At 41.0% G+C, this 14,159-nt stretch overlaps 1 protein-coding gene across 1 annotated transcript in view; it reads left to right on the top strand.

Moving 5' to 3' along the window:
• The window catches only part of LOC136845658 (adenine DNA glycosylase-like), a 117,861-nt gene that overhangs the window by 25,549 nt on the left and 78,153 nt on the right, over window positions 1–14,159 (top strand). Inside the window, 2 exon segments of the mRNA XM_067115808.1 lie at window positions 2,556–2,666; window positions 12,362–12,549. Of these exon segments, the coding sequence (XP_066971909.1) occupies window positions 2,556–2,666; window positions 12,362–12,549 (299 nt within the window).

Genomic DNA, 14,159 nt, shown 5'->3' with positions numbered 1-14,159 from the left:
CTCGTTCGTGTAAAGTTCCTAGTTTGTTTTAAAGTTGCAGGTGTTCGTTACTGGCTATCAGCGAAGATATCTTCATGTCAAGCGCGAACATTAAGGTCTGTTTATGAAGGTTGAAAAAACTCCGTCGCTTCCGCATACACTTCTTGTCTCTCTACGGAATCCTTCCCGTCTGCTGTCAAAGATTGCAATTAGTTACTTTCTGAGGGAGATGATTTCCCAGGCTTCTCAGGGTTGTTCTTCGTCATCTTCAGCTCTGTATTTTCCCGACCGCACAGTATTCGGAGTATGTCCACTTCATCTTCCCTTTCTAAAGGTATTCAGTGCTTCTATTCTGGGAGGCAGTTACTTGGAAGTCTGTCTCAGTGTTTACTTCCTTTTACTTAAGATACGTTTGATTCGCCTCAAAGCATGTAGCGGCGAAGTCTGCTATCTAAAGGTACGCTCATTTAGCTGGTGGTATTCACTTAGTGCAGAGATTCGTGGAGTTAACCAGTTAGAAATTCGCTTTTAGTCTTTGGAATTCTTAGGCAACAGTGACAGCATAATCCTCGCGAAGACTTAGGTTTTCGTGTTTGTGAAATCTTAGTCTTTGATAGTTTCCCTACGAGAGTCCAGGGGGTGCTCTGGTAGGCTAGGCTATTTCGTCAGTGCTGAGATATCCTGGCAAACTTCCCTTCGTTGTCGGGCCTTATCCTGAGGATCAACAGCTCAGCACACTGCTTCATTCCCATTCATACATGAGAGGCTCTGAATAGCTGCATGGGAGGTTCATCATACTCCTCCATACATGAGAGGTTCTGAAGAGCCACGTGGGAGGTTGACGGACTGAACAGTACTGACCTGACTGTCGATCGAAACTCTCAACATGTCTCTTCACTGAAAGTATTGATTGATATGGTGAGTGTGTGACTAAATGGATATTTGTTCCGACACAATATACAAACCCTCCGGTCCTTTACATTGGGATTGCGTCAGGTGTAGGCTGGAAACAGCCGTTGAACTTCAAACAAGGTGGTTAGGCAGTTAACTGCACATCCGGGAGGCGGAGTACCGCCTGCCGGATCTCGCTGTTGGTACTTTCGGCCGTCATAGCGCTCGGACGTTGTTCTTCGTCGCTCTCTGCCTGACAGCTATACTTCTTCTTTTGGTGGGAAGTGCTTTCTTTGCTTTTTCATTATCATGAAATCCGCTAAACCATCCTATCCCCGGTGTGTGTGTCCGGGGTAGGGGGTAAGAAGTACAATTCATTTAGATCTCAGTCGGCGTGGACCCACCGCCCTCTGTACATCTTGCAGGGCCGTGTGTGTTCGCCAGCGACGTTCCCTGTAGTGAGTGTTCGTGGTCCTCCGAACAGTAGGGCAAGTTCGAGAAGGGAGGAGACGTTACCGTTGTAAGCCTACCAAGGAGGTCGTCCGAAACACGCCCCCGACGACTCTGTTGGTGGCGAATGTGTCGGGTTCGTTTCTCCTCGGCGAGCCCCTTCTTACTCCCCCTCTCCCTCCGGGTGAGGACTCCCCTCCCTTCCTCTTTCGTTTGTCGCTGGCGGAAGGCGCGGGAGTAATATAGGACATCCTCTCGGAGGTCTCTTCCCGTTCTGAAGGGGAGTTTTTTCCTCCAGAGCGAGTGGAGGATTCCCGAACTAACCCGACTTTTGCTTCAGGTCTCAGGCTGGATAGCCAGGCTGTAGAGGCTTTTTATAGTGCACAATTGGGGCAGTATGATGCGAACAAATTTAGAGGTTACAAAATAAAACCCTCTGCTTTCCTTAACCTACTTTATTTCCTTAAATATTACAATGACCAAAAAACTTGATATGATCACTATAGTTCATCAAACCTTAATCTACTCAGTCTTAATCCTATAGTTTCCCTGCCCTTCTGTCAAAAGAACCTTAACCTAAAGAACTGCAACCCAAGCTATTTCGGTCTTAATATTACCTAAACCTAATTCGCCAACCTAAATCTACAGCGTTTCGCACCAACTATGGTCTCTATCACATCATCTTCAATGTGATCTCTATCACGTCTTCTTCCAATTGGGGTTAACTTGCTCAACATCAGTCAGTTGAGGATTTCGTCGCACTTTCCTTGTAGCAAATGTGTCGAGATCAGCACCTTTAAGGGTATAGAGTCATGTATGGAGGAACAGGAAGAAAAAAAAAAACAGCCTGACCAAATATCTGTCTCTTTCTTGCGGTCTGGCAGCTTCACGCTCTCTATGTTAATTATCACTTGTCTGTCTTATCCTTCTGCTATTTCAAAAAAACTCTACCACACTAGAGTGTCCCTCTGTCTTCAATTTTATTTATTTATGTTTTTCTGTATGCTACCACCACCGCAGTAGGCAGCTGCTTACACCTTGGAGTTGAAGGGAGCAAGCCACACCACTCCGACACATTCAGCAAACTGCAAGTAAAAACAAAAAAACAGACTTACCAAGTGTACTCCTTCTTGACATACAACAAAAAATCAAACAAAAATAAAAACATCACAACAAACAAAACGGAACAATTAATTCATGCAAACGTCTTTCATCATACAAACCCAAACTTAAAGTTGAATCATTCAGAAAAAAGATTCTTCTCTGGTACGATCTGAACAAAAGAGAGCTGCCATGGAGGTCCATTGCAGCTACAGAAGCGGACGCAAACAGGAGGGCTTATGCAGGTATGCAAATGCAATTGCAACATTATTTTATCATGAAAATTCTATTACTTTAAAAAAACAGCCTTATCTGTGGTAGCAGTAGTCTCCACAACACATCCCACATGAAGAGTTCTTTTTATGCATTTAGGTCCCAGAACACCTCCCAGTGGTGGAAACTGGTCCCTGTCAGTGATTGAATCACGTCTGCAGTTTCATTTCTGAAGAAATGTTTGGTGTAGCTTTCTTCATAATTTTTTAAATAATTGAGATTTCCCAAGCTATAATCCTTGCATTTTCTTTGTGGATGATTATCCAGTGGTAATTACCCATAATTCACCTCATTTTGCTTATGTGAATGTGTATATTAGGTAGCCTTATCAGCGGTTGTAAGTGACACACCTCGTGGAAATCTGCAAGTACAGGCGGTCCCCGGTTTACGACAGGGGTTCCGTTCTTGCGCCACGTCGTAACCGAAAAATCGTCGTAAACCGGAAAAAATCGAAAATCGTAAAAAATCATAAGAAAACCTTACTTTTAATGCTCTGGGTGCATTGAAAACGGCGTAAACTGCATTATTATTGAGTTTTACATAAAAAAACCTTCAAATTATGATTATTCTGCCGTTTTGGGGCCAAATTTCTTCCGTCGGATCGACGACGACGCGTCGTAACCCCGGGCGTGCGTCGTAAGGCGGAAATAATTTCTGATGAATATATTTGAAAAGCGTCGTAACCTCGGAACGTCGTAAGCCGGAACCGTTGTAAACCGGGGACTGCAAGTATAGAGTTTATTTGAACATTTTTAAAATTTGATTTCAAGTTCTCTTTCCTCCCAACCTCAAAGGTTAATGACACCAATACAGTACATTGAACCCCCCGTATTCACGGGGGATCGTCCACACCCCCTGCGAATAGGTCAAATCCGCGAATGCTTATAACCCCTCTAAAAGCACTTAGAACTGCCCATTTTTTAATAAATTTATGGGAGATGGCAAGGACTAACCACAAAGCCATGTAAACCAAGAACTTACTGTAGTAAATAATTTTTTTTATCATAAATGTATTTGTACGTAATCACCAAAATACTAACATGACGTAACAAACCTAGCATTCTGTTTGGAGGTACGTGTCCCATCGTTCTAAACTACCCACGTATTATAGATACACTCTGTATAGCAGTACTATCCTAAAATATGTACTGTACAGTAAATATCATTTCAAAATCTTACAACACAGCAAAATATCAATATATGTAAAATGTACACTCAGTGCATTACAGTATGTGCAGAACGATGTGCAAAGTTACGCAGGCCAAAGAAAACTTGCGTGTCTGAATGATAGGGGATTCTTAAGAGTAACAGTTGTAGGGTGGTACTTAATTTTGCAACATGACTTTGAAATGATATTAGGGCGTTCTGGGATGATAGTCCCAGTTTGGCGATGAACTGTTAAAATAGGAGTTATAAGCGTTATAGGGGTGTAAAGAGCCTATTTGAGAGTAATGTTATTAGGAGAGTACTGTAATGTAAGGTTACTTTGGGGGTTTTGGGATGATGGTATGGGATGTATTTTTTGTTTGAAATATTAAGTTGTTTTAGTATGATAATTTAAGGTATGTTTTTGTTTGAACTATCAAATTAAGCAGTGAAATAATAAAATAGGTAGTTATGAGCATTTTAGTTTATGGGGTACAAGTTATTTGGCAGTTATAAGCCAGTTATAAGCATTTTTAGAGGAGATTTTTTCATTTCTGCAGATTTTGCATTTCTGCAGTAGGTTCTGGAACCTGTCCTCACGTAAAAATTGGGGAGCACTGTACTGAAAAGGGGGGTCCAGATAGCAGGAGAGGAACGAAAAGTGAGAATATCCTAACAATTTTACAAACGAAGTTGAATATCCTAATGAGGCCTTTGTTAGTTGTGATCTCAATAGTTTCAATTAACCTCCACGTCTGGAGTAAATCCCAAATATGCAGGGATAAAGGGGCCGCAATGACAGTTGTGACGCCCACGAGCGCCGTAATCTCACTTATATAATAGCAACACCCGAGCCCTTTGTTGGCCGAGCCGGTTGAGCTTCAGACTGTCATTCGATGGGCCGGAGTTCAATTCCCGCGGCCGGCTGATGAAGAGTTAGAGGAATTTATTTCTGGTGATAGAAATTCATTTCTCGCCATAATGTGGTTCGGATTCCACAATAAGCTGTAGGTCCCGTTGCTAAGTAACCAGTTGGTTCTTAGCCACGTGAAATAAGTCTAATCCTTCGGGCCAGCCCTAGGAGAGCTGTTAATCAGCTCAGTGGTCTGGTAAAACTAAGGTATACTTACTTTACCAGAGGAAGGTGAGGTCCCTCAGGCAGTAATAACTGGGTAAGAGGCGAAGGCGATTGACAAAAAATCCTTCGGGTGATGAGAATGACAGCCCAAAACGTAAAGCTGACAGCGATCAAACTGGGGCAGGTGTTCCCCACTTCAAAGGCAGAGGGCAAAAAGTAGAAGCAACCAGGTTAATAATAGTTGCAGACAACTGTCAGACAATCCAAAACGCCTTGAGGAGGTGGCTCAGAACAGACTAGCTGCCCAACGTCACTGGACCAGCGACAGTACCTCTCAAGGAGGCGGGCAGGAACTGGATTGCCTGAAAAGAAAAACAAAACTTTAACAACAGGTAAACAAGTGAAGGGCTGGTGAGGAGGGAACTGGAGATCTTACAAAATACTGCCAAAGCGGCTTAAAATAAAAATTACGTAAATACAATTAAATTGAATTAAATAAATTAACAAGGCAAGCATACTGACAGTATATATAGGATGAATTTTACCCACTGTTAAACATAGCCTACTGCGCTAATAGGCGAGTCAGCATTCAGACAAAAGATTGAATGGCTGCCCAGATGACTGTCTGGTACAACCTCTTCTCAATCAGGTGTGTTTTTGAATGTTTTAGCTCTTGCCAGAATAATCCATGATGCCATTGTGTATAGGTGGCTGTTGGTATTTCATGCTTTTGGTTGTTTATTGCTATCACGGTACTGTACATTTATTCTTACTAAGATTCCTGCCACTGGAATCAAGGCTAAGAACATCAGATTCTGTAGGAATGAGTATTGTGTTAGCAGGGTTGTTGGTTTGTAAAGAGAGACACACACTTTGCTGGCTGCAGTGGTATAAAATGTGATCTTGAGAACAGATATGAGGAAGTAGGGATTTTCGAAGGGCTTTCGCTTACGTTTGTCAGTGTAAGAAGAGAAGGGAAGCAGATTGATTGCAAAAGTAACCAGTTAAGTCAGGTCACTAACCTGCCATTTCTCCCCCTTCTGCAGGTCCTTTGTCTGTAGCTATTCTTACGCAGTCCAGGCTTTTCCTTCGCTAATGCTTTAGTTAGTGCTGAGGCTTCATCTTTAGCTCCGGCAAGCGCTCCCCTTTCGGTTCAAGAAAAGCATGCAGTGTTGAGAAGTTAGAACAGGATGCAAACCTTATTTTCGTCAGTACAGGGTTAGTCTGAATTTGTTAGGGAACTGTTCCTATACACCAGTGTGCTACCATTTACCATTTTCGCATTCCCCCAAGAGAGATAAGGTCAGTGTCCAAGCCTAGGACTTCCCTGCAGCAGCTGGAAGAGTCTGCTGCCAGGAACCGGGTCGGTTCTCTGGGCGATGTGGTTCTGCCCCCTCCATCACCTGTCTTTCATTTTCACGCTCTCAGTCCTATTTAACGAGTTAGCCGAAAGATCGTTTTGGTGAACTTTATTCTTCGCAATGTATGCGACTTCTACCATCAGCACCTAGTATGAGGTTGTTAGCACCGATAGGACTAATTATATAGGTATGTAGACTGATTATATAGGTATATAGAACCCCCCCCACACACACACACACACCCCTAACATTTCTTGTTTTCTTTTGCTTATCTGACTTGTGTCGACTCAGGTAAGTCACTTGAGACTGCATTTCCCAGTCTCCCTGTGATCAAGTCACATGTATTACAGGTACAGTGAACCCCAGATTCGCGGGGATGCATCACACCCCATAAATAGCTAAAATCCGCAAATACTTAAAACCCTCTAAAAACACTTAGAACTGCCCATTTTGATAGTTTAAACACAAGAAAAACCCTGTAAAAATGCTTATACCTGAGTATTTTTATAGTTTTATCACAAAAAGTGCATTTATTCATGAAAATTATATGAAAATACAGTAATTAGTGAATATTTCTCAGTGAAAAATACCGCGAATGGGCGAATTTTCCTCGAATAATGGGTAGGTACGTTCCACAGAGAAACCTGCGAATCATGAGAATGCGAATACGGGGGGTTTGCTGTACTCAGCTGTCGTTGCCTCCTGTCAATGCTCTGGCAGAGAAGAGTTTGAATCGGAGGAATCGTCTTCGGATTTTCGCCATTTGCCGGAGCGCTGCGCTTCACTTTATCATCATTTAGTGGAGGAGAGAGGCCATGTAGAGATAGGTCTCCATTGTCTTAAGTATTCCACCACCCATTAATCATGTGGAGAAAGGGAACTCAAGCTTTCCCCCTTCAATTAGAGTGCTTTTCATAAGTTTTCTTGCACTGTAGTAGCACACAAAGCTTCTTGTAAGTCTGCCAGTGCTTATCTTATGGTTTTTTGAAGTCACGGAGAACTGCCTCTTATATTACAGGCGCTTGATTGGCTCTTAACCCCTTGTGGATGGATAGCATACATATATGTTTACTTATAGTTTTGGGGTGGATTCTCGGTAACATACATATATGTGCAAGATATCACCCCATACACTTTGAACGAATTTTGCGGGAAAAGTGCCCAGATCACTTCCATGGGCCGTAAATGATTGCAGCTTTTACCCCAACTCTAATAGCTAGTCGGTGCAGGAGAGAGAGATCAGTTTGCCTTGAGATATCATAGGGGAATGTTGTCCAAAATTCCCATCCAGTGACATAAATATTTCACAGTAAATGTACTCAGAATTTGTTACTGATTGTAGTTCTTATCTGTTATGATATTATGTGAGCTGTACAGTAATTATAATTTTACAAAATGAAATAAAAAAAAATTGGAAAAACACTTATAACTTGGTAAAATTAGCATATTTTTACGACTGTCATTTGGAAAAGGATTGGGAATATTCACTTTCAACTTCCCCTGGAAGGTACAGAAAATTTTTTAGAATTATTTTACTTATACCATGTGCATATGCTAATCTTCCTCTTACCATTGATGAGTTTTCTCTTTAAATTAGCCATCCTCAAATTTAGCCTAGTCTAGGAGTGTGCTTAATATATATTTAGCCCGGACTGAGAAGGTTAAACTGTCTTTGGTTAAAAATTTGGTTTTCTTAGTCTCGTTCGTATAAAAAGATGTACTTGAGACTGACAGTTGCTTTGGATGTGCTGAGATGGATTTTGTTGTCCAGTGGTTCTCAAACTGGGTGCCGTGGCACCTTGGGGTGCCACAGACAGTGCCTAGGGGTGCTGCAAGATTGTCATGAGTTTTGTCTTGGCCAGATCATCTCAATGAACATTTGCAAAAAAAAAAAAAAAAAAAGGTTTGCAGAAGTCTTCATATAATTATTATCAGTGTGTCTACTCTAATACGTTCACACACACACACACACACACATATATATATATATATATATATATATATATATATATGAATGTCTTTTCCTGTAATACTACAGTGTAATTGAAAATAAGAAGGCCCATAAAACACTATTTAAACGTTGAAACCCGGCACTTGTTTCTGTGCCCCTGTTCACTGGTAGAATATGGACAGGTGGAAAGTTACAATGGTATATTCAAAAACATGAAGGTGTGGCCTTGGGCCTCCGATGTTAAGGAGGTGGCGTTTCTTAAGAAGGAGAGATTGACCAAAAGTGGTTTTGGCCTCATTAGCTCCCGTTTGGCGATGGATCTGGCGGTCGCGTTTCTTGGTCATCTTCTTCGGGTGCGAGGATTAAGGTGTCAATGGCGTCCGATTTCCAATGTCCTCCTGACAGGTTCATATTGTTGGTTTGATTGATGATGGCAGATTCCAGCATCTTTCTTTTGTACGGACAGCTACTCTTGAAAACCAACTCGCCCCACTCCAGTTAATGACATGCCCTGTATTTCTAATATGTAGGAAAATTCCCGAACTCTCCGGCGTCATACTGATCTTTTGTGCTCTGTTATTCTTTGAGCGATCTACCTTCTCGCCTACATAAATGTCATGACAACTCGGTATCTTGTAAACTCCGGCTTCTTCCCTTTTGTTATTTAAGCGAACTCGATGGATTTGGGATAATGGAAAATGAAAGGATTATCAGAACTGAGTTGCTCGGTGGCCTTTTGGATGTTTTCATCGTATGGAAGCTTTATTTTGTTGTTGAAATCTAAGTGGGAAAGTATATTTTATTTGCTTTATTAATAGCCCTCTGATAATGTGTGGTGGATGCAGTTGCGTTAGGTGTTGGCGGATCGTGTTAAATTCTTGATCCAGGTACTCATTTGAACATATCCTAAGTCCTCTGAGGAATAGGTTGCACCTACCATGATTTTTACGGAGACGTCGTGGTAGCTTAAGAAATGAATGTAGGAGACAGCGAAGGTGGGTTTTCTATATACTGTAAATGCATACCTGTTCTGTTTTCTTATGATCAGTACATCTAGGAACGGCAGTTTTCCGTCCTTTTCCCATTCTGTTTTAAATTTTATGGTCGGAACTAGCGAATTTAGCCTATTAAAAATTCCTAAAGTCCCCAGCTATTGTCCCAGAAAGTAAAGATATCATCTATATCTAAGCCAGATCATGTTATGGGGTTTGATAGGCGACAAAAGTTCTGTTTTGAAATATTCCATGTACAAGTTTGCTAGAAGGGGTGATAGGGGACTTCCATGCTACAGCCAAATTTTTGTTTGTAAAAATTACCATTGAAAGAAAACACGTTGTTAGTTACACAGAGGTTGATAAGTTTTAAAGTTTTATCTATGCCAAGAGGAAAATGGTCTTCATATGGTTGTAACTTCCTCTCTAAGAAAAACAACAATGGGACTTTAGTAAATAATGAATCGACGTCTAGACTGAGCAGTTTGATGTTGTTTGAGGATGTTTAAACTATTAAATTTTTGTATGAAATCTTCTGCATGTTTGACGTGGGAGGATGAGAAGGTTCCTAGAAAGGGTGATAACAAGTCTACGAGCCATTTTGATAATTTGTACATGAAAGAGCCCTGCTAGATATTATGGGGCGTAAAGGGAATCCCATCTTTATGTGTTTTGGGAGGCCAAAAATAGGGAGAGAGGGTTGATTACCTTGAATGTCTCTAGTAATTCTATGTCTTTTTATTGCCCCTATGGTTCTAACTGATTTGTTAAACTGAGCAGCAATATTTGTTGTGGGATCTTTTCGTTAATTTGTCGTAGGTCTATCGTTTAGAAGTTCTTGAACTTTATTGATGTATGTCTCCTTGTCTAACAGACGGGAAATATATGGTTTCAACGTTTAAATAGTGTTTTATGGGCCTTCTTATTTTCATATATATATATATATATATATATATATATATATATATATATATATATATATATATATATATATATATATATATATATATATATATATATATATATATATATATATATATATATATATATATATATATATATATATATATATATATATATATCATGCTTACCCCCATACAAAAATGGGAAAAAAGCACGTTAAAAGAAGAAGAAGATATATGTATATATATGTAGTACGGAAAATAATTTTATTCATTGAATAAGAAGTTAATTCGTGCGATATGGTGGGGTGGTGAAGAAGGGGTGCCACGGTAATGATTACATTAGTTAGGGTGCCGTCACTCAAAAAAAGATTGAGAACCACTGGTTTAGATTGTTGAAGTTTTTATCTTGTACTGAACTTTTGCTCTGTATAATTTCTTCTTGAGGCTCCAGCTTAGGGAGTCTGTGGCACCAACTAGCACAGCTAAACCCATTTCATAAGCTGCAGACTAATGTTCTCATGCTTATACTGACTCGGTTTGGAAGAAGTAAGAACTCGTGCTCCCATCTGTTGTATAAGGCCTATTCTGCTCAGGAGACGGCAGCTTTCTTGCGTGGTTTCTCCTTTAGGTCGCCTTCTAAATGCTACATGATAGTCCAGCCATGGAAACAGATAGAAGGAATCAGCAAAAACATCGTGGAGCTAAAAATATCAGAAAGAGCAAGCAGAGGTAGATTAATAGTGCCCGAAACTATACCAGGAAAACTAAGGAAAGCACACAGGACATTTATCCACTACGCACCAGCATCGATAATGCAGCGATTATTCAGTGCATTACCAGCTCATCTGAGGAACATATCAGGAGTGAACGTAGATGTGTTTAAGAATAAGCTCGACAAATATCTAAGATCCATCCCAGACCATCCAAGATTGGAAGATGCAAAATATACCAGAAGATGCATTAGCAGTTCTCTGGTAGACATCAAAAGTGCCTCACACTGAGGGACCTCCTGGGGCAACCCGAATGAACTGTAAGGTCTGTAAGGTAAGGTGATAAGAGAGGATATATGGGTGTAAATCGTATTTTATACGTTTTAGAGATCTGCTCAGCCCTCATGTTCCAGTAGGAGACCAATTGCAGACCTCTTGGCATGCTTGGAGAGACTTAGGAGCAGAACCTTATGTAGTGCAGGTATTGAAGGAGAGTTATGATTTTGGTTCCCCTCCACTGCTTTAGGCTCATGCACTGTTCCTTTGTCTCTTCACCAGCAGAAGTATCATATTCTTCTGTAGTAGGCTGTAATTAGAGAGAATGCAATGGAGCAGGTGTCAGTCATTCATTGGAATTTTACCTCCGATTTTTTCCTATCGCCATAAGCAACTGGAGATTAGTGCCCATTGTTGGACTTCTTAAGACTGAACAACTTTATGCTTTTGTTGGGTTTTCCCAGCATGGTTGCAGTGACTCTTCAGAGAATGATTGGATGTTTCGGTGGACATGCAAGAGATATTTTTCTCATACAAGTGCATCCTCAGTCACACAAGTTCCTTTGATGTGTATTTGCCGGGAAGGTATTGCTGTTCATAGCGCTTTTATTTTTTGGTTACGGGCTGCTCTAGGAGCAAGAGCCCATGCTGGCACAAGGCCAGCTAAATCTAAAACATTTTTTTCGGCTCGTGTACAATGCCTCTGTAAGTATTCACAACGACTTTGTTGCCCATAGGCGGATGAAATTGACTTTTAGGAGCAAGAATTCTTTTATATTGAGTCAACTGGTTCAAGTTGGCCAACTGTCTGTTGACAGTACTCTAAAGGTCAAGGATCTGTTGCTTCACCGGGCTTTTTCTCCTTGCATTATGATTTTCATTCGCCTTCCCTAATTCCTCCTCAGTAAACTCTTGTCTGGTGATCGGGGTACAATTTTGTAATTTGCAGGCGTGTCTGTCAGAAGCTTCCTAAATGGTGATGGCTTTCTTTGTTGGGAAACATGGCCTCATTGGAGAATTTGTCAGAATAATCAGGAATGATATTTTGGCAGGTGGAAGGCCTAATTATAAGCAGTGAATTATATGACAAAATGACTAACTTTTATAATTTTTAGAACAAATTACTGTGTATATGAATTAGTGGGCTATGTATAGATTTTCATCTTAGCTTTGTAACTTTTAGGGATGTAAATGAGAAATAAAACTTATTCCTTGTAAGGCATTTATGTGGTTTTAATTCTGTTTCAGTTTGGGTATCGGAGGTTATGTTGCAGCAAACGCAGGTGACTGTAGCTGCAGGTTACTTTGAAAGGTGGATGTCGCGATGGCCAACAGTTAGAGATTTAGCTGCAGCAACTCTAGAGGAAGTTAACCAGTTGTGGGCGGGTCTTGGCTATTACTCCCGAGCTCAAAGGCTTCATGAAGGGGCAGTGAAGGTTTGTGTTGTTATTTAAAATATTTTGATATTTTTCGTACCTAATGTAAAATTTATAAGGCAGTTAATTTGGTGTTAGGAAACTGGTAACGGACATATGTGAAAATCTGTTTATGATTTCTGTATGCTTCGTGAGATGGTCATTTGTACATTAAGTTTCAATATTTTTTTTAATTTGAAATGAACCTTACCTTCCCATATATAGCTTTTATATATCCATGCCAGTGGGGTTCAACTGATTAAAAAATAAAAATGAGAACACTGTTTTCAGTGAATATCCATTTTCTATCCATGTACAATTTTTCCCCAACCCCCCCATCAGGGGACCAAAGGTACAGAAACTTGTAGCAAGGCAGTCTACATCTGTTGCTGGTTTACCCCCTGATCCCAACCCCTGATGAGGTGGGAGGCTTAGGGGGCTTTGGTAATGTGAAAGAAAGATTAGTGGCGACCCATGCCTCTTTGGAGGTTACACCAGCAATCTCTGGTGCATCAGCTTCTTTGGAGGCTGTGCCAGCTGTGGCTGGTACTCCTGCCTCTGTGGAGGCTGCGTTATTTGTATCGGGTGCTTGTGTCTCACTGGAGCCCACACCAGCCGAGACTGGTTCCCCTGACCCTTCGGAGGGTACGTCAGTTGAGCCTGAAAATTCCACCTCTCCTCAGGCACTGCCAGCTTTGTCTGTTGCTCCTGAACTTGAAATTTCTATAGGAAAGACGCTATCAAGGGTGCCCAGTGCCCGTGGTACTGGGGAGGCTGTGCCATCTGTGGCGGGTACCTCCTCCATGGAGGCAGCACTGCCATTGAATTTTTAAAATGAAATGCTGCCATAAATAATCGGTCTCCTTCCAGAAAAAAGCAGGAGCAAGGCAATAAACTTTGAGCGCTGCCTCAAAACCAAAGTAAAACTCATTTAGTTTCTCCAGTGGAAAACTGTCAGGGATTAAGAGCTAAGGCTCATATCAGAAGTGTTTCCGGTATGCACAGCTTTGCCGGAGACCGTGATTGGTTATGATATGTGTCGGAGCCCACGCGAGTATATGGCCTCATTCCCCTTATGACACAAATACAGGAAATTATGGAGTGTAGCTTTATATATTCGTAATGACACCCCACAAAATCCTATTAGTATCCAGTCTACATTGCAAGTGGTAGGTGTGCAGATCCATTTGCAAAGAAAGTACAGTATACAGTATGCTCTCTGCATCTACCACCTAGTGAAGTCTTCCCCACTGATGAATTTAAATCCCTCATTTAACAGCTACTATGTTCCTTTGTTATTCTGGGAGATATGAATTGTAGAAACCCTCTTTAGGGTGACATCATCACCAATCAAAGAGGAAATTGACTGTGTTCCATCATAGAAAGTGAAAATGTGTGAATCTTGAACATGGGGGTGTCTACACATTTTCACGTTCAGACAGACACATTATCAGCAATTGATTTATCTCAGTGCAGTGATGACTGCCTTATTGATTTTAATTGGAGAGTGATAAATGATAGGTTTATCAGCAACCATTTTCCAATTAGTGGTGAGTGTAGCTTTAAATCCTCTCATCTTCAAGACTACCTAAATGGAGCATTGGTGAAGCTGTTTGGGCGACATTCCAGGA

The sequence above is a fragment of the Macrobrachium rosenbergii genome, chromosome 14 (assembly GCF_040412425.1).
Source record: "Macrobrachium rosenbergii isolate ZJJX-2024 chromosome 14, ASM4041242v1, whole genome shotgun sequence".
In the NCBI taxonomy this organism is placed as follows: Eukaryota; Metazoa; Arthropoda; class Malacostraca; order Decapoda; family Palaemonidae; genus Macrobrachium; species Macrobrachium rosenbergii.
Note: the sequence above shows the minus strand (reverse complement) of the source record. Positions and strands in the feature narration are given on the sequence as shown.